General features: G+C 46.4%; 1 protein-coding gene across 1 annotated transcript; it reads right to left on the reverse strand.

The window, feature by feature from the left end:
* Positions 1–11,811: 11,811 nt before the first annotated feature.
* Positions 11,812–12,744, reverse strand: LOC308437772 (olfactory receptor 11A1-like; the record flags this gene model as incomplete). Its single annotated transcript, XM_080938929.1, has 1 exon — positions 11,812–12,744. The coding sequence occupies one exon, from the start codon at positions 12,742–12,744 to the stop codon at positions 11,812–11,814; it is 933 nt and encodes a 310-aa protein (XP_080795055.1).
* Positions 12,745–24,786: the final 12,042 nt, after the last annotated feature.

Genomic DNA, 24,786 nt, shown 5'->3' on the forward strand with positions numbered 1-24,786 from the left:
TTCGCAATGGCCTTTCTGTTGTGGCCATGTCTTCAAAATTTCCATCTACATAATTTTAACACTCCTAAAATTCCAAGAAGCCGAACAGAGCAGCTGGGCTCCGTGCCCTGCTTCCTGCCAAGTCTGGAGGAATGCGGAGGACAACTTTTTCCTGTGACAGTGACCACACCATCTGTCTCTAGCCTTGTCCCTCCTGACCCGTTCGCATTTCACAAACCTGATGAAGTCCCTTGCGAATCACCCTTTTTTGCACGTGCCAGTTTTAAACAGTAACCACAGCAGAGACGTACCAGGGCTGAGACCTATCTGAGAGGTTCTTGGTCCTTGAAGCTGAACACCTCCCAATGGTCCCTCAGGAGTGACCTCTCACAGGGGCAGTCTGATGGCTGACATTTGCTCCACCCCCAAGGCAGGGTGGCTTTAGTGCTAATCTATCACATAGAAGTCTAGAAGGTTCCAGGGGAGCCTTTGGTCCCTTTGATGACAACTTGGAAATGCTGATTCTGACATCAGAGGAAGATCAACAGTAACCCGGGCAAACAAACTCAAAGGCAAGAGGGACGGCCACTAGAACAAAAGGCGGGACAATGTTTTTCATCTGAGCTGCTACTAGGCCCACCCACAATCAGGGTGGGCCTTCCCACACCAATTAGAGCAGCTTCTTCTGGTGAGGGTCCCTATTCAGGTGATTCTAATCCGTGACAAGCTGGCATTAAAACCAACTGTAATATTTTTAGTTTATAAATTCAGAGTTAACATCTACAGTAATAGGTACCTAAACTTAACATTGGTGGATTTATATAGGGAAAAGAAAACAATTAGATTACATTTTGAATAAGAATCGAATTCTGGGGCTGGAGAGATGGCTCAGAAGTTAAGAGCACCGGGCCAGCCTGGTCTACAGAGTGAGTTCCAGGACAGCCAGGATTACCCAGAGAGACCCCGTCTTAAAAGCGAGCGAGCAAACAGGCAACAACAAAAAATTCTTTCATAATCTCTAAGGCCAGGGAGCCTCACTTCAATTTGTGGTAAATAATCACAAAATAAGGGTGTCGGAAGCGCATTCACAGCTACACCTAAAGGTCTGCCTGTAGCTCACATACTAGCATGTACGCGCGTGTGCATGCGAATGGTCAATATCCTCAGTGCTGGGGAAGAAAACAACGCAAGCCCACCCACGGAAGTAGACAATGTGCTGAGAAGCCGAAGCACACAAATGGGAACCGAGAGAGAAATGAAAAGTTTCGGCTTGTGCTTTAGAGAATGAGTTTCATTGAGATCTCTCACCTCTTTTCACAATCAAACAGAAAACAGAATGGAAATAGTTGGCTTCTGTGGGCCAAACAGTAGGGTGCTCTCCCAACCCCCAAACCTGCCGTTGCTTGCATTGGGACCGAGGCTGGCTGCTCAGACACACCTAAAGTTCTAAATGTATTTCTACTGCGAGTCTTGGCCACCCTTCCCCAGAAAGGCTGCCAATCCCATATGGGGTGGTCTGTGTATGCCAACATTGGTTGCTGGGGGAACAAGCTGATAAAAATACGGACAAAACACAGCCCGACAGCGCCCCCGTGTGGTCTGCGCGGCATTTGACGAAAACCTGCACTGCAAGTGTCTGTCCCTGCATTGTCATGTGGGGTGGGAGTATGCGGAGGTGTGTGTGAGTGTGTGTGTGTGTGTTCGTGTTATCCTAGGAATATTTATGTAGCCCTACTATTCACTGTGATTTGGAGACGGAGATTTGGTGCCTTGGGAAAGGCCCAAGTTGATCACATTGTACCATTATACTGATATCTGTATAATTTCCTTTTAAAAACATTTGTGTTTAGTTTATGTGTATCAGTGTTTTGTGCGCATGTGCGCTGCATATGTGCCTGATGCCCTCAGAGGACGGCAGAGGGCTTCTGGTTTTCTAGAACTGGAGTTACAAACGGTTGTGAGTTACCACATGGGTTCTGGAGACCGAGACCAGGTTGTCATTAAGGCCTGTGTGGCACCCAGTGGTGGTGGCACACTCCTTTAATCCCAGCTCTTGAGAGGCAGAGGCAAGTGGATCTCTGAGTTCAAGGCCAGCCTTGTCTAGTTCCATGGCAGTAAGGCTGCATGGAGAAACCCTGTCTCAAAAAAAAAAAAAAAAAAAAAAAAAAAAAAAAAAAACAAACAAACAAACAAACAAAAAAAACAAACAAAGAAAAAAAAACAAAAACAAAAAAAAAAAAAAAGAAGAAGAAAGAAGAAAAAGAAAAAGAAGGCCCATGGTATCACACACCTTCAGTCCTAGAGCTCAGGAGGCAGAGGCAGGCAGATCTCTGAGTTCTGGGACAGCCTGGTCTACAGAGTGAGTTCCAGGACAGCCAGGGCTACACAGAGAAACCCTGTCTCCAAACAAACAAACAACCAAACTGTATCCAGGGCTTTTAACTTCTGGGGCATCTCCTAGTTTCATGGTTTGCATTTTGAACTGATCTTTCCACCAGGCTATAGAAAATGGTGGCAAGACCAAGAAAGAGTGCTGGAGAGAGAGGAGAAGAGGAATCTTTGGACAGTTAGCATGCTTTTACTCCCTAGTGTGAACTTAAAAGATCTGGCCTCTCACATGGTCACACTAGGGAGCAATAGCTCCAGTCTCTAGGCTAATCCCCAATAAGACCAGCCTTTCCAGGTTATTCCCTCAACAGACCTGCACCCCCAGGTTACAAGCTCACCCCTTGCCTAACAACCACCAATGCAAAGGGGAACAGAAATTAAGTTTATGATATGACTCCCAGCACCGGCCAGTCAAAGGCCACAGTAGCTTTCCAATTAGATGTTGCAACTTACTATAAAGCAAGTGCTTGCTGCCCCGATAGATGTTTGGGGCTCCCCCACCACCAAAACTGTCCTGCATGATGGTGGTGTGTTGGGGGGGGGGGGAAAGTAGAGCTAGCTGGAATAGAATAAAGACTGTGCTGTGAGTTGCATTAGATTGACTCTTGCCTGTCTTTTTTCCAGTTACAAACTGCCCCGGTAATGGTATTTCCTTCCCGGGGCTTTTGTGGATTAGGTGGGTCAGCACGAAGTGTTGAGCACTCTCTAAGAAGAAGGTTTTTAGTAGCTGAGGTATCTGGGAGAAATGGCTCATAGGCTGTTCCGTCCTCAGGAATGCCGAAGGCCCATTGTTGGTACCCTACAGCCAACTACTGTCCAGGAGTATCATGAAGTTATTCTCACTGTTAGAAAGATGGTGAGACTGTTGACTCTGTCTCACCTCAAATCCAGGACTTCCGGTTGGTCACTTGGTAGGAATGGGGAGATTAGAATAATAGCCAGTCTTGGAGAGGCCAGAGAGATGGGGCAGAGTTCGAGAGCACTTGCTGCTCTTCCAGAGGACCAGGATTTGGTTCCCAGCTCCTATGTCAGGTGGCTCACAGGTGCCTGTGACACCAGCTCCAGGAGAGGGAACATCTCTGGCCTCTGCACTCATGTGCCCAGACCAACCCCCTGCAGCTACAGCATGATTAAAACATAATAAAGAGAAACCCCCAGAACCCCAAGATAACAGCAACTATAGAAAACAGTTTGGGGGGAGACGCAGGGACTTAGTCATCCAGGTTACACCTTTCAAACTGCCTTCTTCGTGGTAGACATTTTGGCTTTGAACAGGACTTGAGGTCCATTTTCTCAGTCCATTCACATTTTTATTGCTTTTTTCTGTATCCGGGCCAGGTCTCCATGCAAACAAAGGTCTCGGTGCAGGTCTCTTAATTGAGTCCTGTTAGCTTTGACTCTCACACAAAGGAGTCTGACCATTTGTTCATGGATACACGGGACACTCAGGACTTGTGAAAACCTTTTGGAGAGAACTTCAGTCAATAACGCTGTTTCCTGCGTCAAAGTTCTTCTGACTTTTGAAATGTGGTGACCTTGGCCAGGACTTAGGGGATCGCGAGCAGGCCCGATGGTGGTATGAGAAGCTCACCGCAGGCAGCACTCCAAGATTCTGAGAAGGCCCTATAGCTCAGACACAAGAAAAACCGGACCAGGGGCACTGTTCTGTGTAGAAAGATTCGCGTATAAACATCACCCGTCAATAAAAAAGCCGATAGCCAATAAGCTGAGGCAGGAAGTAGGAGGTGGGACCGTGGCAGTAAGAGAGAGGATTCTGGGTAGTAGGAAGCAATAAAAGAGAGACTAGTGGCGAGCCGTGAGAGATTGGAGAGGAGATGGGACCAAGGAGAGAAGTAAGCCATCGAGTAGATGAACTCCGAGAGATGCTGAGGGAGATGCTGAGGAGATGAGAAGAAGAGGCCTGGGACTGAGGAGAGGTTACTTACCAAGTGGTAGATATAGAGTAGTTTGAATGGGTTAAATAAGTTAAAGAGCTAGTCAGGTAATGAGTCAAAACTTACAGCATCCATCCGTCCACCCACCCATCCACCCATCCACCCAATCCGTCCACCCACCCATCCACCCAATCCATCCATCCACCCACCCATCCATCCATCCATCCACCCACCCACCAATCCATCTACCCATCCACCCACCCACCCACCCATCCATCCATCCATCCATCCATCCATCCATCCATCCATCCACCCACCCACCAATCCATCTACCCATCCACCCACCCACCCACCCATCCATCCATCCATCTATCCATCCATCCATCCATCCATCCATCCATCCATCCATCCATCCATCCATCCATCCATCCCATATACAGCATTCTGCCTACCTGTATACCTGCAGGCCAGAAGACAACCCCAGATCCCATTATAGATGGTTGTGAGCCACCATGTGGTTGCTGGGAATTGAACTCAGGAGCTGTAAAAGAGCAGCCAGTGCTCTTAACCTCTGAGCCATCTCTCCAGCCCATCCTAGGCATTTATTAATAAATATTTAGTCTCAGCGCATTATGCCAGGAGGTAGGGCTGGGAAAGAAAAACTTGGACTTAATATTTTATTTTAACAGTCCTGCCTTTTGCTCCTTTTCCTTCTGGACTCCCTGATTTCCTGGGAGATGATTTGTTTCAACAAGACAAAAAGTTTCAACATCAGCATAAGACAAGGACTCGCTGAGGTTGAACCAAGAGGAAAGAATTCATATGAAATCCTAAGGCAAGAGCACCTGACCCAGCAAGAGAGGAAGAGGAAGTCAGGCTGGGAAAGGGAGTGTTCGCATCTAGGTTAAAGATCTAGGTCAAAGATCTGCCTCTGACCCTCGAAGTATGGGTGTGTGTGTGTGTATGTGTGTGTGTGTGTGAAAGTGCCCAGACCTCTTCCCTGTGGTCTATTTCATCGGGGAGTAAAGGAGACACTAGATTAGCCTCTTTTGACAGCTTTAGCCTCTGACCAGCAAGGAGAATGTCTTGGGTGGTGATCCGCATGCGGCTCCTATGGGGTCATGTGTGAGTGTGGGAGTGAAAAATTTTACTCTGAATGCAAAACAATAAAAGAGTAATTCAAAACTCAAATGTGAGTTCCAGGTGCTTCTTCTGGTACTGTGTCTGTTATGTTCTTTGACTTCCTATTGTCTCTTAAAAATCGTGGTCAGGGGATGGAGAAATAGCTCAGTGGTTAAGAATGTTGGCTATTCTCACAGATGGTGTAAGCTCACCCTCACTGTCCAGGAAGAGGCTTAAAACCTCCTGGAACTCCGGTTCTAGGAGTTCCAAGCCCACTTCTGGCCTCCTCTGGCACTGTGTGTGTGTGTGTGTGTGTGTGTGTGTGTGTGTGAGGAAATGATCAGGAGTTGGTTCGATCCTTCTGACGTGTGGGAATTGACCTCAGATTTTATCAGTTCAGGGCAGGAATCATTCCCCCTTTCCCCTGAGCCACCTTTCTGGCCTGAAGCCTGGTTTTGAACACACAGTGTGTGCAAAGCCAACAGGGCTGCTGAGTACTGTCTGGGACATTTGGCCCAGATTGGACGCACACTGTAAACTGAAGTCCTTTTACTGTCTGTCTTAGTCAGGGCTTTATTGCTGTGAGGAGACACCATGGCCACAGCAACTCTCACGAAGGAAAGCATTGACTGGGGGCATGGCTTACAGTCTCAGAGGTTCAGTCCATTATTATCCTGGTGGACAGCATGGCAGTGTGCAGGCAGACATGGTGCTGGAGGAGCTGAGAGTTCTACACCTTGATCCTCAGGTAGCAGGAGACTGTGTGCCACATGTGTGTGTGGATGAATATGTTCAGGTATGGGTACACATGTGTGTGTGATCAGGTACATGCACACACATGTGTGCATGCACATATGTGCAGGTATTTGTACATGTGTGTGTGCACACACGTGTGTGTATGTGCATGTGTGTTCAGATGCATATACACATGTGTGTAAGCCAGGTGTCTTAGGGTTTCTATTCCTGCACAAACATGACCAAGAGGCAAGTTGGGGAGGAAAGGGTTTATTCAGCTTGCACTTCCACATTGCTGTTCATCACCAAAGGAAGTCAGGACTGGAACTCAAGCAGGTCAGGAAGCAGGATCTGATGCAGAGGCCATGGAGGGATGTCACTTACTGGCTTGCTTCCCCTGGCTTGCTCAGCCTCTTATAGAACCCAGGTCTACCAGCTCAGGGATGGCACCGCCCACAATGGGCTGGGCCAGGGATGGCTCCACCCACAACGGGCGGGGCCCTCCCCCCTTGATCACTAGTTGAGAAAATGCCTTACATCTGGATCTCATGGAGGCATTTCCTTAGCTGAGGCTCCTTTCTCTGTGCTAACTCCAGCTTGTGTCAAGTTGACAGGAAACCAGCCAGTACACCAGGGGCTGCCATGTGTCTTCCTCTATTGCTCTCTACCATATATTTCTGGGGACAGAATCTCACTAATCCTAGAGATTAGAGGTGGTTTGCCATTAATATGCAAGTTTGCTTTGACTGTAAGTTAATAGGAAAATTATATTTATACCAAAGAATTGTCTTACAACAAGTTTTACTCTCCCATTCCCCTGGATTCCACCCAATGTGTCCCATTCAACTTCATGCCCTCTCCTTACAAACATTTTTATTACTCCCTGAGACCAATTAGTGCTACCAACATGCACATGGGAGAAGGACAGACCATGAGACCTACCAACAGAGGTGTCGTTGAACAAAAATGACTCTGTCTCACTTAGAGGCATCAACTGGGCGTGGATCTTCGTTTAGGGGTGCTCTGCCTTCCTCCTCCTTGTAGATTTTTGTAGAGGTAGTCACAGATACAGTGCCCTGAGAGGCCAGAAGGGGACACTGGAGCTTCTGAAACTGGAATTAAAGGCAGTTGTGAACCACCTGATGCAGGGTGTTCTGGAATCAAATTGAGGTCCTGTGTAAGAGCAGCAAGTGCTTTCACGTTGGAAGCCATGCCACCAGGTCTGTTAAAGTTTTTCCTTCCTTCCTTCCCTCTTCTCCTCCCTCCTTCCTTCTTTCCTCCCTCCCTCCCTTTCTTCCTTTCTTCATTCCTTCTTTCTCATCTTTATTCTTTTTAAAATTATTTATTGGGAGCTGGAGAAATGACTCAGCAATTAAGAGCACAGACTGCTCTTCCAGTGGTCCCGAGTTCAATTCCCAACAATCACGTGGTGGCTCACAACCACTTGTTGTGGGATCTGATGCCCTCTTCTGTCATATAGGCACACATGCAAATGGAGCACTCTTATGTGTAAATAAGTAAATCTTAAAAAACTTTATTAAATTTTAATTTGTGTGTGTGTGGGTGTGCATGTGTGTGCGCATGTGTGGGCATGTGTTTGTTGTGTGTGTGCATGTGTGGGCATTTTTGTGAGTGAGTGTGTGTGCATGTGTGTGTTGTATGTGTGTGTATAAGAGTGTGGTGTGTGTGTGTGGTGCTGTGTGAAGGTCAAAGGAAGGCTGAGTTAGTTCTCTCCTTCTGCCTTGTGGGTCCCTGTGATTGAACTCGGGTCTTGAGGTGTGGCATCTGGTGTCCACGTGTTGAGCCATTTTATCAGCCCCTGTACCACCAGTTTTCTAACAGTCCATTGAAACCCCAGTCGGCTTCCTTTTGAGAAAAATAAACACATGGTTCAAGCAGGAGAATCAAGAAGATTTCTGAACCTTCCTTCTTGTCCTGTCTTTTCTTATGTGTTTCTATTTCTCTCTACATCTCTCTGCACTCATTCACCATCTCTCTGCCTCTCCTCTCTGTGTCCCTGTCCTGTGTCCCTGTCCTGTGTCCCTGTCCTGTGTCCCTGTTCTGTGTCCCTGTTCTGTGTCCCTGTCCTGTGTCCCTGTCCTGTGTCCCTGTCCTGTGTCCCTGTTCTGTGTCCCTGTCCTGTGTCCCTGTCCTGTGTCCCTGTCCTGTGTCCCTGTTCTGTGTCCCTGTCCTGTGTCCCTGTTCTGTGTGTCTGTTCTATGTGTCTCTGTTCTGTGTCCCAGTTCTGTGTGTCCCTGTTCTGTGTCTCTTTTCTATGTGTCTCTGTTCTGTGTGTCCCTATTCTCTGTCCCCCATACACCTTCTTCTTATGTTTTTACTTCTCCTTTCTGACCCTTGATTCTAGGGTTTGACCTCTAGTCAGGTCCGGTTTCTGGTGACCTGTCATTTTCCTGGTGTCACCTCAGTCCATCCATTCCAAGTGACAGGAGGGACTGGACATACATCATGTTTCTATGCTGCAAGGACCCAGTCAATGAAAAGCCTGGTGTGATGCTCTTACCGAGTCTCCAGGTGTTCTAGGAAGGAAGTCGCGGGCAGGAAGGAGCTGACATTTACTGGATGGTCTAATGATCTGCCAGGTAGAGCAGGTGGAGGGATTTAGGTACGCTTTTTATTTATGTGGCTGAAGGTAGCCATGTGCTTTGTTCTGAGTATGGAATCCAGGCTTCTGAGGTTCTGACTTATGTCTCCTGAGCCTCCTGGACCCTCAGTGACATTTACATGGGGGTAGAAACAGAGTCCTGGGCATAGTGTGGGGGTGCTCCCCGAGGAGGACACTGCACCCTTTGTCCCACAGACTTTTCTGCTCCTTGTACACTGTCTCTGTCTTCTCTCCAGGACTCTCAGACAACACAGAATCTTAGAGATAGGGCTCACTTTGTAGCGAGGTGTCCTGGAATTCATTATGCAGACCAGGCTGGCCTTGAACTCACAGAGACCAGCCTGTCTCTGGCTGCTGAGTGATGGAATCAGAGGTGTGCGCTGCCACCACCCAACTTCCCTTTAACCTTAATGCAAAGAATAAATACCACAACGTTTTCTTTTTGTGCACACTAAGCAGCTGCTCTACCACGGAATGACATTTTCAGTCTTAACAGAGATATTTTGGATATTTCCAAACACTCTTATTCGGCTGACCCATTTCCCAAGCAATCTTCTGGATGGAGGAATTTCCATTATTTTCCTCTGTTCTACCCTGGCAGGGAGGTTGCCTGTCCTAGATTTTCCACACGCTCAGACGCCTCCAGATGCTCTCAGATGCCCTCATTTGCCCTTTCTCGTATATTTCTTCTTCCTCTTCCTTCTGTTCTGTGTCCACATCTGTGAACATCTGTATTTCCCATTTTGCCTGCTTGGCTTTACTACTGAGACCCCCTCACCACTAGGCACTGTATTCTCTTCCTAAGAGAGAGTCAGCCATGTTGTTTATTAAGGACAGATCTGGGCTGGCCCCCTTCCTAGACAGCCAGATTCTGTAGGTCAGATTGCTCAGAAATCTTTATTTGTAGCTAATGACCTTTATAGTCCTGAGGCTTGAAGCTAGGACCTTGCCTGTGTTTGGCAAGCACAGCCATCGGCTATACCTCAGCTCCTTGGAGACGACACTTACTTTAGATCATTCCAACACTGGTGGATTATGTGTCATGTTTTGAAAAGAAATGTGCATTAATTTAGTTTAAGGACAAGGCTAGAAATGTTTTTGTGTTGGGGGTTTAGCCGAGGGGCTCATACATGCTCCGCACCTGCTCTGTCATTAAAACATACCTCAGACTGCTCTGGTCTGCTTTTCCTTTATGAGATTCTCTGTAGCTCTGGCTGTCCTAGAACTTACTCTGCAGACCAGAGATCCCCCTGCTTCTGCCTCTCAAGTGCTGGGATTAAAGGCGTGCACCACCACCACTGCCTGCGAGACTGTTTTGTCTTTTGTTTTGTTTTTTAAAAAAATGAAGTTTTACTCTGTGGTCCAGTCTGCCCAAACCTCTGGGACTAAGGGCACATGCTACTTCTCTCTGGCTTTGCCATTCTTAAAGGTCTGTGGTAGAGGCAGAGATATTTCTGAGAGTCAGAGTTACCTTACTGAGTTTAACTTATCCTTCTCTTCTCATTTAATTGTCTCCTTCCTTCCTTTACTATTTATTGGTCCAACACCAATTAAGAGGACTAACAGAAACTCAACGAGTAGTGGCCTAATTGGTCTCCTGGGTTGAGTAGTTTGAGCTTTTGATTCTTCTGACCTTTGTCTTTCAAGGGAGACCTATGTCTGTCTGTCTGTCTGTCTGTCTGCAACTGCTCTGGCTAGCACCACCAGGGAGACTTTTAGGGCTGAGTTTCAGTACTTCATGTCTGAGATAGCGGTTGAAGCTGGGCAGGGAACCCTATCTTAATTCTGGGCCACAATATTAATCCCCCTTGCCTTTGCTTCCAACCTTAAACCTGGCAGCCTTGGATTAAGAATCTGTAAGCAGGGTCTGGAGAGATGGCTCAGTGGTTAAATTCAGTTCTCCGCACCTACGTGGCATTAAACCCGGGAATCAGTTCCACAATGTTTGAGCCAGTTTTGAAGCAAGCTTTAATTAAATACTGGACAGGAACCTTCCAGGGGTTTGCAGGAGATTGGTAGCGAGTCACATTTTGTTGAGGCCTGTAAAGGAACACTGTATTTTCCAGCAGGTCCAATCAGGGGCAAGCATGTGTGCTCTGACATCTTTCCTCCCCATGTGCCTCCCACCCACATGAGATCAAGCACATCTGGTTGAAACAGGACAAACAGAAACTTATTCTTTCGTTTCAGTTTTTTTTTTTAAAAGAATGATTTCTTTATTTTATGTATGAGTATACTGTAGCTGTCTTCAGACACACCAGAAGAGGGCATCAGATCCCATTACCGATGGTTGTGAGCCACCATGTGGTTGGTTGCTGGGAATTGAACTCAGGACCTCTGGAAGAGCAGCCAGTGCTCTAACCACTGAGTCATCTCTCCAGCCCTCGGTTTTATTTTTCAAGACAGGGTTTCTCTGTGTAGCCCTGTTTGTCCTGGAACTAGCTCTGTAGACCAGGGTGGCCTTGAACTCCCAGAGATCCGCCTGCTTCTGACTGCTGAGTGCTGGGATTAAAGGTGTGTATACCAGCACCTGATTAGAGATTTATTCTTAACTGCATTAACTGCAAACAGAACCCTTTACCTGCCAGGTTTGGTCTCACAATGGCAGCTCACAGCTCTCTATAAATCTAGTTCCAAGGAATCTAACGCCCTCTTCTGGTCTCTGTGGTGTCAGGCACCAGTAATGCACAGACATACACGCAGGCAAAACACCCATACATGAAACAAAAATAATAAGAAACCGTTAAAATAATAAGAAACCGTAACTATTCCCTGTCTGGTGTTACTACTCAGCTCATTCTCAAATTCATTTTAGTATTAATTCATTAAAAATGGATGTTTATGAAATGTCCACGGTGCTTAGGCCCTGTTTGAGGCATGATCTTTATCCATTCACAATGGAAAATTGAAGTTATGTCCTGTTTTAGGTATTTGCTTTCAATCCGTTGTCTGGTCTTTTCAGCACAATGGCTTTCTTTCTCCATCTGACTTTGAGGAAGGGGCTAAGGTAAAAAAAATCAAAGAGGAAGTTAATAGCTGTTCGGTACACCTGGGGGGGGGGGCATGTCCTCAGAGGAGCTGCCTCCAGAGCCTATGCAGAGCCCCTTTTACTTCTTGATTCTTGAGACTGTAGATGATGGGGTTGACCATGGGGGTGAGCACTGTGTAGAGGACCGAGAAGGCCTTCCGGAGCAAGGTGGGCATGTGGTTCGTGGGGGCCACATAGACCACAATGAGAGTTCCGTAAAATATGGCAACCACACTGAGGTGGGAGGAGCAGGTGGAGAAGGCTTTCTGTCTCCCATGGCCTGAAGGTATTCTCAGCACAGCCCTCAGGATGAAGACATAGGATGTGACAATCAACAGGAAGGGGGTGAGCGTGAGGCAGCCGGAGATGCTCACGCCAGCCCCCCACATGATCCACACCTCTCCACAGAACAGCCCTACGACTGGAGCAAAGTCACAGAAGTAGTGATCAATCGTCCTGCGGCCGGGACAGAGGGACAGAGGGGCTGCCAAGGCCAGGGTGAAGGCAGAGAAGAAGAAGCCACTGAACCAGGCACCCGTGGCTAGGCAGCCACAGCACCAGGTGCTCATGAGAACCCGGTAATGAAGGGGATGGCAAATGGCCAGGTAACGGTCATACGCCATGGCCGAGAGCATGAGACACTCCGCTGCAGCCAGAGCGGCGAACACGTAGAACTGGACGAGGCAGCTGACCAATGAGATCACGTCCCCGCCTTCCAGGAAGCTCTTTAACAGCCGAGGCATGATATTGGATGTGTAGCCAATCTCTAGCAGGGAGAAATGGCAGAGGAAGAAGTACATGGGTGTGTGGAGGGTCCGACTGGAAGCCACAGCAAACACAATGAGGATATTGCCACCAACCGTCACCGCATAGATGGCTAGAAAGAGGGCAAAGGGGAGGAAGCCCAGATGTTTCAGCTTCCCAAAGCCCACTAGTGTCAGCCAGGTGGTCTGGTTCTCACCCGAAGCACTCATGGAGATCTGAGACCAGAAGAGAGGGAGACGGCCGTTAGAGAGCAATAGTCTATTCGGGCCACACTCATGCTTGGCTTACTGTTTACGTATCTTAGCAAGCACCGGAGACAGGCTTTACTGTCTCCTGTTAGTTTAAGAGGGGCAAACACCCAACAGTTTACATGGGTTCTTCTAGATCACTCTGATGGATGCTTTGAGTCCATTTGCTTGGGTCTAAATCTCCTGTATGACAGCCTGTCCTGTAGACACCCATCCTCTAGTGCCTTCCCACAAGCATCAGTGCACATGCACCAGAGAGCATCACAGCAGACAGCTATCTACATGGCGAGACTGGCTGGGTACCGATAGGAGACCCACGCTTCCCTGGAAGGCTGTGAGTCGTGAGATAGCAGATGCAGCCTTGTTCTGAGGTCGTGCGTGCTTCCTGGGCCAGCAACCCGTTTGAGACTTTCTCTTTCTAGGAAGACCAGACTTGGTGGGGTGGGGAGACAGCTCGATCTGCCTGTTGTTCGATCCCCAGGATCCACATGGAAACAAGGTGCACCTCTGCACAGCTGTAATCCCAGCCCCCAGAGGAGTTGGAAGGGGGATCCCCTGGGCTTCTTGGCCACTATTCTAGACCGACTGAAGACCTACAGGATCAGGGGGAGACCCTGCTTTCCAAAAAAAGGTGGAATGCAATTGAGAAAGATTCCCAACTTGTATTTCTGACTCCCACACACATGGGGACATGTGCACAAGCACACACATATGTGCACACGCACACATACACATGAAAGAGAGAAAATTATATATATATATATATATATATATATATATATATATATATATATGTAGAGAGAGAGAGAGAGAGAGAGAGAGAGACAGACAGACAGACAGACAGACAGACAGACAGACAATGGAAGGAAGGAAGACTGTCATCTACTCCATGAGGTGCAGTTAGGTCCGGGTTAGTCTAGAACCTGCTCCTCTGGGAAGTTATTTATTTTCCTGGACAAGTGGTTTGGTAATGCTAGACAAGGCTGTTTACAAACGTTGTCTAGGTTCTGGTCATTTGTCAGAATCTGAAGAGTTTATTTTCCTTAATTATTTTGGCTCCTCTGTTTTATATTCCTCAAATTTATCTTTCCCATCTATGAGTGCTTTAGCAATCTCCATCCTGGTGTCTTTTATTATAAACCCCCAGTGTTTCTCCTCTTACTGCAGAACTAACACCGAATGCAAGGTGGACTTTTGATGAGCTCTGGTGGAAGGAATAAGTCATGGACAAATTATCTAGGCAAGATTCTGGCGAACAGCCAGGGGAAACTGTAGTCTGTAACAGTCAATACTTGGGTCAGAGAGAAGGCAGTCATTTGAGACAAAGCATCACTTTGTAGCCCAAGTTAGCTCAGAACTGGCCTTGAGACTCAGGCTAGCACTGGGTTTCTGGTGATTCTTTTGTCTTAGCTTCTCAAATGCTGGGATTATGGGCACCAGGCTCTAAACCTGGTGGAGAAAGGCATTTAAGTGGGTGATAAAGGACATCTCCTAACTAAGGAAATATTGAAATTCTGCCAACTCAAAGTTAGAGACAGAACTGAGATCGAGGATAGAGACAAAAGTCAAAGAGACAGACAGACAGACAGACATATGTGTGTGTGTGTGTGTGTGATAGCAAATCCAACTTGATATTGAAGCAGCAGTTTTGAAGTTAAAAATAGACAGCAGCAAGAGCACGCAGCTTTTGTGCCTGCCCCTGTCCTCTCTTTTGTGCTGTTGGCTTGCACCATGCAGACCCACACACACATCTCATGGGGTTAAAGAGACAGATCCCATGGGGACATTTTTCTATGTATCTGAACATATTTTTTATTTTACCTTCTATGTAATAACAGCTTCTAAAGGACCCAGGAAGGGACTTGAATAGACACTTGATTTGCTGGAGAGTCTGAACAGACTAGTAAAACAGACCAGCTAGAGAACTATTCACAAACCCCTCAAGTCTGTACCCTGAACTAATGCTTTAGGTTAGTGGTTCTCAACCAGTGGCGTTCAGGTCGAAGAACCCTCTCACGGGAGTCACCTAAGACCATCAGAGACCACAAATATTTACATTACAACAGTAGCAAAATTACAGCAACAAAGGTAATTTTATGGTTGGGGGGTGGTCACCACAACATGAGAAACTATGTTAAAGGGTCACAGTGTCAGGAAGGTTGTGAACCCCTACTTTAGATAAAAAGTTACTAATGCCTTTGCTGAGTGAATACTGGTCCTTGGTGAGATTATTATATTTAAAAGTTTTTATATATGTGCCTGATTATTTTGTTTGCATGCATGCATGCATGTATGTATGTATGTATGTATGTATGTGTGTGTGTATGTGTATAGGTTCATTGAGGTCAGAAGGGTTATAGAATCCCCTTGGAACTGGGGCTATGGATTTCTGTGAAGTATTGAGCGGGTGTTAGGAGTTGAAGTCAGGTTCTTTGAAAGAGCAACAGTTGCTCTTACCCCTGAGTCATGTTACTGATCCACTGTTGCTGTTTTATTTGAGACTTGGTCTTGCTGTGTAGCTCAGGATTGCCTGGAACTTACTCTATAGTGCAGGCTGGATTTAGACTCATGGTCTTCCTGTCTCAGCCTCCCAAGTGCTGGGCTCACAAATGTGCAGCACCATGTCAGTCCTGGAAAAATTCCTTTTTTTAAAAATTTTTGATCTTTTGAGACAGACTCTCACTTTGTAACTTTGGCTGGTTGGAAACTTGTCACATATACAGTCTGGCCTCAAACTCACAGAGATACACCTGCTTCCTGAATGCCGCCACACCTGACCCTCCTGGTGAAGTTCTTAATTATATATTCCATAGAACAGTTGTCTCTTAAAGAATCATCAAGAGGCTTGGTGGTCATGCATGCCTTTAATGCCAACAATCAGGAGGATCTCTGAGTTCTGCTTGGTCAACAGAGTGAGTTCTAGGACAGCCAGGGCTACACAGAGAAGCCCTGCCTCAACCTCCCACCAAAGAATCACCAAGAGGTTTGTGATGCTTGCTATGAGAAAACTTATATAATGTCATTTATTGAGATAGTAATTAAGGAGGTCAGAGAAAGCTCTAGAAAAGGACATATTGATTTTAGTAAAATAACACAGAAAATGCAGGTGTTTTAGACCTTGCACCCCTCCTCCCGTATTTATCTATAACTCAGTACACATGATTAATAGGCAAGATCCATAAAGGCTCAGATGATATAAATTAAAGGGGAACCAATATTCCAGGCAACAGAATTATAACGTCAAAAAGAAAAAAAATAAGCCTTGCCATTTGAAACGTGAAAAAGATGACCAGATGCATATTTAAAGTGTACACGCCTGCCTCAGTGATACGTTTGAACAAGCACAGGAAAGGTGAGAACTGGGGTGGGAAGTGTCTGTGTAAAGCCGTGAGGAGTTTGGTGCTGGAGAGATGGCTCGGGAGTTGAGAGCAAAACTCTTGCAGAGGACCGGAGGTAGGCTCAGAGCATCCATGTTGGGTAGTTCACAACTGTCTGTAACTCCAGCTTTAAGGGATCCAATATCTCTGGCGTACACACACACACACACACACACAGAGAGAGAGAGAGAGAGAGAGAGAGAGAGAGAGAGAGAGAGAGAGAGAGAGAGAGATTAAGGGCTGTTTGTTGATATTATGATTTATGATGTGGGGCGGGCTGACCTGTTCTTCATGCTCAGAGTCAACTGCTGCTCTCCTGCTTGTCTACCCTGGGACTCAATTCTTCCGTCAGCAGATAACTCTCAGGACTCCCTGCTTCTCTCTCATGAAGCCTCCACTTCATAGCCTCCCCCAGACCCAGGGGGCTCACAGAAGACTGTTGTGAATGTGCTGCTGCAGACACTGGCTGCCCTTTATAAAGCAGGTGGCATCCCTCCCGTGTGGAGGTGGGAGAAGCTCCTTCTTGGAGCAGAACTGGAGCCTGGTGCCAGCTGGAGCAGTTGCTTCTGTGCCTAGGTTCTAGGGGATGCAGTTGCTCTCAAGGGACCATTGTTTAGTGCAATAACAAGCTGTATCTGAGCTCTGGAAAGACTGGCAAGATGGGATGGTGAGACCAGAGAGATGGCTCACTAGGTAAGGGCATTCACCTCCAACCTGACAATATGAGTTTATTCCCCAGAATCTACACGGGAGAGGAGAGAATGGATTCCCACAAGTATTCTCTAACCTTCACACCAGCACTGCGGCATGAACATTTACACATGCACATACACATACATACACACATACATAGACACATACATACACACATACATATACATACAGACACACACACACATACAAAAAGAGGCACATACAAACATACAGAGGCCCACACACAGATGGAGAGATACACATACACACATAGGCACACATACAGATACATATACACACAGTAAATAAATTAAAAAGCTACAATTAAAGCCAGTATTTATCAAATATTTATACCCAACAAAGCACATATTAACTTGTCCAGTGACAAACCAGTTCTCAGAATGGACCCTGAGAGGCACTGTGAAGTGTGCTCTGGTTTGTCCCTGCACTTCTGGTATGGGGTGTGCCCAGAGGACTGTGTTAACAGTCTGGCGTGGGTTAGGAACCCAGTCTGGTTTGTCTTTTATCAGGGAAGACGATGCAGGAAATGACTACAGAATTCTGAAGCCAACCTGTGTAATTTGATAGATTTATACAAAGAAATAAAAAAAGGTCAGGTTTCTTCAAAATCATGGAGTCAACATGTAGCTGAATGAGATTTGTGAATAGGAAACCCATCTTCCTGTAGGATGGAGCCCCTGCTGTGTGAGGAGGATTTGTATGAGGAGGAGGAGCCCTGCAGCTGGCTGGGAGCTGGGCTTCCTAATAAATGCTGGAGCCCGCTCTTCCTGGGAGCACCAGGCAAGCATCTCACTTAGGCAGAGGGCAGAGTACAGAGCTCTGGGCTAGAAGGTGACCAAAGAAGGCTAATTAGCGTATTTTACCTTAGACTACAATACAGAGATCCAGGCTTTGACTTATGTGAGTATCCCGAGGGAGACACAGGCTAAGGTGTTTTCTGCATAGAAAAAAAAAAAAAAAACCCACCAGTGTGTATTGACTTATAGTTTATGATAATTGTGAGAAGAATATCCAACTTGTGCCTATATGTTTGCTTTAACTTTAGCACATGTTCTGAAATGTTGATCTCTAGGTTGTTTTAAGTTACGTTAAGTTATGCTTTTGTATAAACATGTATTGTAACATTAATTAACCCAATAAATATTTATGGAAGTCTTATGGCCTACGAGTTGTTCTTCCTAAGACTATAGGCACAAAGCACGAAACAACACAAGATTTAGTAGAATATGGATTTATGGCTTTACACCATTTATGCTTTAATAACGGGCCATCATTTTCTTATCAGATGTCCTTTTTCACTGAGTTGCGGCCTCTCAGTTATAGACACGTGGTCTGGCTCAACCTCATTTGGTCAGCTTCTATTATTTCTCTTCCCAACTCATTGATAAGAGTCTCAGGAAAGGATGGTGAGAGTACACACACACACACATACACATATATGTATCTATATGTATATCGATTAATAGTATCAATATAATTATCTATGTATCTATCTACCTACCTATCTATCTGTGCACTAAAACCAGAGAGCAAAATAACGATGCTAAAACAATCGTTTGCTGAATCCTTCTTTAGCACTAGATGCTAAGGCTTTTACAGCACTATTTTTGAGTTCTACAACACAGTAGTCATTACTGGATATTCAAGATATAAGACTTACCTGCAGACTCACTACAGCACACTACGTACCAGTATAACATACTATGCCCTCAGAGAGCCTCAGGGTTCACTGAGATTACAAAGAAGTAGGTGACTTTAGTAGAGTATGTAAAGTATGAACTAGAAGGTAATACAAGTTTTAAAAAGTTAAGGGGAGGGGGCGCTGGAGACATGGCTCAGAGGTTAAGAGCACTGGCTGCTCTTCCAGAGGTCCTGAGTTCAATACCCAGCAACCACATGGTGGCTCACAACCATCTGTAATGGGTTCAGATATCTTTTTCTGGTGTGTCTGAAGACAGCGACAGTGTGCTCATATACATAAAATAAATAATTCTTTTTTAAAAAACTACTGCAATTTCCACCTGTGAGGACATGGTGGGTCTCGTGGCAATTCTCCTGATAGAATGACTACAAAATGCACAAAAGCTGTGAAACGTCTGCTCTCAGCTGCAGAGAAGCGTGGCAGAGGGTTTCAATGCCCGGGGGAAGAAGGGAATAACCAGACAAGCACCACCATTAAGCCCAGTGTCTGCCTGGAGTTCTTTCTAGACCTGGGGTTCTGGAAGAAGGAAGCATGGTGAAGCATGCCATGCTGAGGAGGCAGAGAACAGACTTTGGGGAGATGGGCTGTTTGGATTTGTAGGGTAGAAGAGGATGTATACACAGGGAGAAATCTAGAAACCAGTGTAAGAGAACCCGTGACACACTGGGTGCTACTAGGAGCTGTAAACTAATGAAACTTGTAGTGGGGGGAAGAGGTTTGAGTTCTAGCCAACAAGAGTGGAGAAATTCCACTGAAAACTGAAAGCAATCCATAAATGCTTCAGACAGCCCACAGGGATAAATTATCCTAAGAGAAAAATGGTCTAGGTTTTTTTTTTTTTTTAATGAATGAATGAATGAACGATTTTTTTAAAAACAGAACTTTATTGTAGCTTCCGGTTAGCCTGGAACTTGCTGTGGAGACCAGGCTAGCTTCAAGTTCACAGACATCTGTCTAATTCTCTCTCTTCAGTGCTGGGATGGAGGCGTGTACCATCAGAGATGTGTTCTAACAGAACTTAAAAAGATTAAGCTAAATTTCAGTATGCGTTCTGTTCTATTCAACCTCAATGTATTAAGTAGTTACTAGCTATCAGCACAATGCTGCAACTCCTCCTCTCTCCAAAGTCGAGACATTCAACGACATGACAACCGTTATACGCAACGCCCAGGAGAATGGTTAGTGCTGGAGACAGACAGATGCCTGCGATCACCAACCTGAGGATTAAAACAGGAGGGTCAGAAAGGTAGCTGGGTTCCCCCGTTTCAATGCCGACTTAGCACGAAGTTACCATAATTATATGATCACGTCGCCCAATTCCCATTGTAAGAAGCTGAAGCAGAACACGGTTGTGCACCTTGAGTTGTTAGTTTGAAGCCGACACCATGAGCGTCTATTAGGAAATTTGCATTGTCTTACCTGTGCCTTCGAGAGGCTCAGGAACCCCCCAACTCCCGACTTCTGCTAGGAAGGGAAAATGGTGAAGCATACACCAACATTCTCATCCAAGAGTGCCGCGCTCGCCTGCCTCGTGTTTTGACTGATTTACACACGGACAGGAACGGGGCGTAGGTAGAGATGGCTAAGAACACACACAATCCACGTACCGTGTACCCAAACCAAGGTCCAGGATCACATCTGTGTGTCGGTAAAAATAAAATGTGGTAACCTTTTATCCCGCGCTAGTGCTGGCAACCGTAGGGCCACGGGGCAGTGTGGGGTATCTTTATCTTAGCGGCGCCATGTTGTCTCTAAGTACTCACAGACCTGGCTTCTTTTGACCCAGGCGTGGTCCACTCCGCCCGCCGCGGCTGCTTCTGTCCCGGGTGGTCCACGGCCGCCCCAGCGTGTTGTTTTTCTTGTTTCCTTTGGCGAGTTGCTGCCAAGCCTTGCACAAACACATCCCAACTCTGTGGTGGGCTCTGCGCATCCCGCCACTTGGAACTCAATTAATTCGCCACATCAAAGAACACACCAAAATACTCTGATCCAAGAGGTATGATACAATTTGCCCACCTTGATAAGTCAAATGATCCCGTACAATTCCATCCCTTATAATATATTCATGACAACTTTATCCATATAGAGATGCAATGAGAGAAACATCCACGTCGGCTTCCATGTTGCCTCCTCCCGAATCTCCCAGTTTCTCCTCCTCCTCTCTGCTTCTTAGACTTTTCCCCGCCTACCTTTCCTCCTCATCCAGTGATAGGCTGGACCTGCCTTGTTGTATAATGACGTCATCGTACACACTTACAGTACTAGAAACTGACACTTGATGTCTAAGTTAGGGTTTCTATCGAAGAGAAGAGACACCATGACCGCCATAGTAACTCTTATACAGGAAAACTAATTGGGGTTGGCTTACAGTTCAGAGGTTTAGTCCATTGTCATTGTGGCACAAAGCATGGCAGCACACAGGCAGACATGGTGCTGAGAGTTCTACATCTGAAGGCAGAGGAAGAGAGTGAGAGACACTGGGCCTGGCTTGCGTATCTGAAACCTCAAAGCCCAACCCCAATGACATACTTCCTCCAAGGCCATGCCCACTCCAACAAGGCCACACCTCCTGATAGTACCAACCCCCTGGACCTACAGGGGGCCATTTTCATTCAAACCACCACCCTTCATGTAAACCCAGACCAGTGTTTCATACAGTGAAATGCTCTATCCCTGATCTACAACCTCTGTACTACAGCTGTCTCCAGTGAAAGAGGAGCTACACAAACACACTCAGATGTGAAGACACCATTGAATAGCAATCAACAAACCTTTTAAATTAGGAGAGTACTTGTACAAACCCAAAAAAGAGGTATCCACAGAAAGAGCTTGAATGGGTCCAGAATCATCAGTTGGGATGCACAGAGAAAGTCTTATCTATATTGAACCATACATTCAAGATTGGGTATTTGTTTTTCAAATACTGAAGTCCTAATAAAACAGTAGCCAGGTGTACCGGCAGATTTTGTGTCAACTTGACACAGGCTGAAGTTATCACAGAGAAAGGAGCCTCAGTTGAGGAAATGCCTCCATGAGATCCAGCTGTGAGGCATTTTCTCAACTAGTGATCAAGGGGGGAGGATCCAGACCATTGTGGGTGGAGCCATCCCTGGGCTGGTAGACCTGGGTTCTATAAGAAAGCAGGCTGAGCAAGCCAGGGGAAGCAAGCCAGTAAGTGACATCCCTCCATGGCCTCTGCATCAGCTCCTGCTTCCTGACCTGCTTGAGTTCCAGTTCTGACTTCCTTTGGTGATGAACAGCAATGTGGAAGTGTAAGCTGAATAAACCCTTTTCTCCCCAACTTGCCTCTTGGTCATGATGTTTGTGCAGGAACAGAAACCCTGTCTAAGATACCTGGGGAAACTGTCTTAATTACTTTTCTTCTTTTTAAAAGATTTATTTATTTATTATGTATAAGTACACTGTAGCTGTCTTCAGACACACCAGAAGAAGGCATCAGATCCCATTACAGATAATTGTGAGCCACCATGTGGTTGCTGGGAATTGAACTCAGGACCTATGGAAGAGCAATCAGTGCTCTTAACCACTGAGCAATCTCTCCAGCCCTCCTAATTACTTTTCTATTGCTGTGATAAAGCACCAAGACTTAAGGCAGCTTGAGGAGGGAAAGTTTATTACCTATTACAGTTTGTAGCCCACCATCCAGGGAAGCCAAGACAGGAATCTGCTGGCAGGAACGGAAGCAGAGATTGTGAGGCACACTGATTAAAAGCTTGCTCTTTCTGGCTTGCTCAGTTGGCTTTCTTAGACCATCCAGGGCCACATACCTAGGGATGACACCACTCACGATGAGCTGAGCCTTCCCTCCTCAATAATCAATCAAGATCATATCCCATGGGCTTGCCCAGTAGCCAATCTTGTGGAAGCATTCTCTCAGTTAAGATTTCCTCTTCTAAGACGATACGTGTCTGCCTGGATTTGTGTCGTTGACAAAACCCGACTGCCACAGAGACGGAGAAGCTTGGCTTAATTCAAAGGAACAAATTAGCTATCCGGAAGCGAATTGTAAAGAAGGGGTCACATATGCAGGAGCCAGACCCAGTTTCCAGAAGTCCCCAGAAGGTGATGTGTGGTTTTAGAAACACTAACTCTTCCTGAGGGAAGAAGTAGAACAGGAATTTCTGGGATATCTCTGAAGAAATCCCGAAAAGGGTGTGGTAAATACGTTTCCACCCTCTGATTTGCATCTCAGCTTCTATGTGACGGATCCTCAGCGACCCGCCACCTCCCCCACCACTGGGAAGGAGAATCGGACAGGAAGCTTCCTCGTTAGCCACATCTCCTGTCTTACCGCTTCTTCCTCTTTCAGTGCCGTGGTGTCTGTTGTTCCATCTCCAGGAACTGACATCTTTCACTGGACATTTGTCGTGGTTCGCACTGGCTCTCTGTCCTCAGGTGGCCCCACTCTGACAAACAAATGCTTCCTCTTGCCTGGGGCACACTTGATTTCTTTTCTGGACTTAGCTGAGATTCCTGGACCTTACACCGCTCTTTATTGCTTATAGAGAAGGGCAGAGATAAGATCATATTACGGGCAATCGGATGTGGCTGGGAGTGTGTAGGGTCTAAGACTGTGGACCCCCATTTCCCTCTGTCATACTGATCCTACAGCCCAGGGCCAGAGGCAGTTTATACAGACACCACTCTTTGGAAGACTCCATCCGACCTTCTGTGTGTTCCTCTTCTGTATGGTTCACGGTCCTCCCATCCCCACCCACATTCTCCATGTGGCTTGCTCAGTGTGACAGAACTCCCATTCTTGTCACATACCCTTCCAGTCCTTCTGGGGAGAATAGAAGAGACCCACGGAGGCAGCACGCTTGCTGTGCTTCTGAGCACGCGTCTCTTCCCATTCAGGAGTTTCTTCTGTTCAGCCATCTTGGGTTTCCACATCCTCTGCAGGAGTTTCAGTCCGAGTAGAGGGGATAGGGTTAAACAGAGAAGACTGCCTTTGTCCCTGAAGACTTACAGGTAATAGCTAACTGGAAGACTTCCAGTTTTTAAGTCTTAGGTGGCTTGGTTAGGATGGAGACCTTGGGAGAAGTCAAAAATCAGGTTTAGAAAATGAGCGTAGGCAAAAAGGAAGGCAAAGGTCACTGACACCACAAATGTAGCACTCCATAACATCAAGTTACAGGAATCACTTGCTACTAGTACTGGGCCCTGGCTTGCTTAGAGGAGAGGGCTACTTTTTTTTTATTGGATAGTTCATGTATTTCCATTTCAAATGTTATCCCCTTTCCCAGTTCCCCCCTCCTCCATCACTCCTTCCCCTGCTTCTGTGAGGATGCTCCCCCTCCCACCCAACCACTCCCACCTCAACATCCTGGCATCTTACACTGGGGAAATGAGGAGGAGAAGAGGACTATTATAACTTACCCAGGACCCTACTTCCTGTCTGTGGCCAACCTTGGGGCTATCAAGGACTTACCCAAGAACAATGTTACTCTGAAATTAGCCTCAGACTGATACAATATATTAACAACACCAAGAAATACCTAGTTACTTATGACAGTGGTAACTGGGGGCAGGGAGCAGGGCAGTTTCTTATGGGACAGCGAGATCTTTTCACACGAAACTTTTCACATTATCTATCTTCCTCGTAGGAAGTCTTCACATCCAAGTTGTATTTAGTTCTCATGCCAAATGTCACCATGTTCCACCCCTTTTTCTGAGGCCCAGAGCTGTGAACTGCCATATTGTGGGGGCTTTCCTGGATTTTGTCCTATGGCTAGGTGGGCTACATGAACACCACCTTTGATCCTAGGACTGGATACATCCCCTTCCCACATTCCGTATGTATTCAGGGGTAAGAGCGGAGTTGGCTATAGCCACCTGTGTTGTCTGGTCACCTCTCTTGTATTGTCTCTGAAGCCTCCTTTGTTCCTAAAGTAGGCCAGGGACATCCTGCTTCCTAGAAGCAGCCCTAAAAGAAACGAAGGTTTACCAAAGCCGAGCGAGAAACGGGATCATGTGTGGAACTATGTGGGCAGAAAACAATACTTGGTATTGACTGGATACAGGAAGCGGTGGTGGGGTGGCAGGATGCGGGGAAGCTGGCAGGCTCAGCGTTTCTAGCTTGGCATAAGCTCCTCTTCATCAGCATCTTCCTGGGCCAGAGTCCTTCCTCATAAATAAAAGCAGGTGAAGTGAGCGGTGTCCACATCTCAAGGTCTGGGAGCAGCCAAA

This window comes from Micromys minutus (assembly GCF_963924665.1).
Source record: "Micromys minutus genome assembly, chromosome: 27".
Lineage (NCBI taxonomy): Eukaryota > Metazoa > Chordata > Mammalia > Rodentia > Muridae > Micromys > Micromys minutus.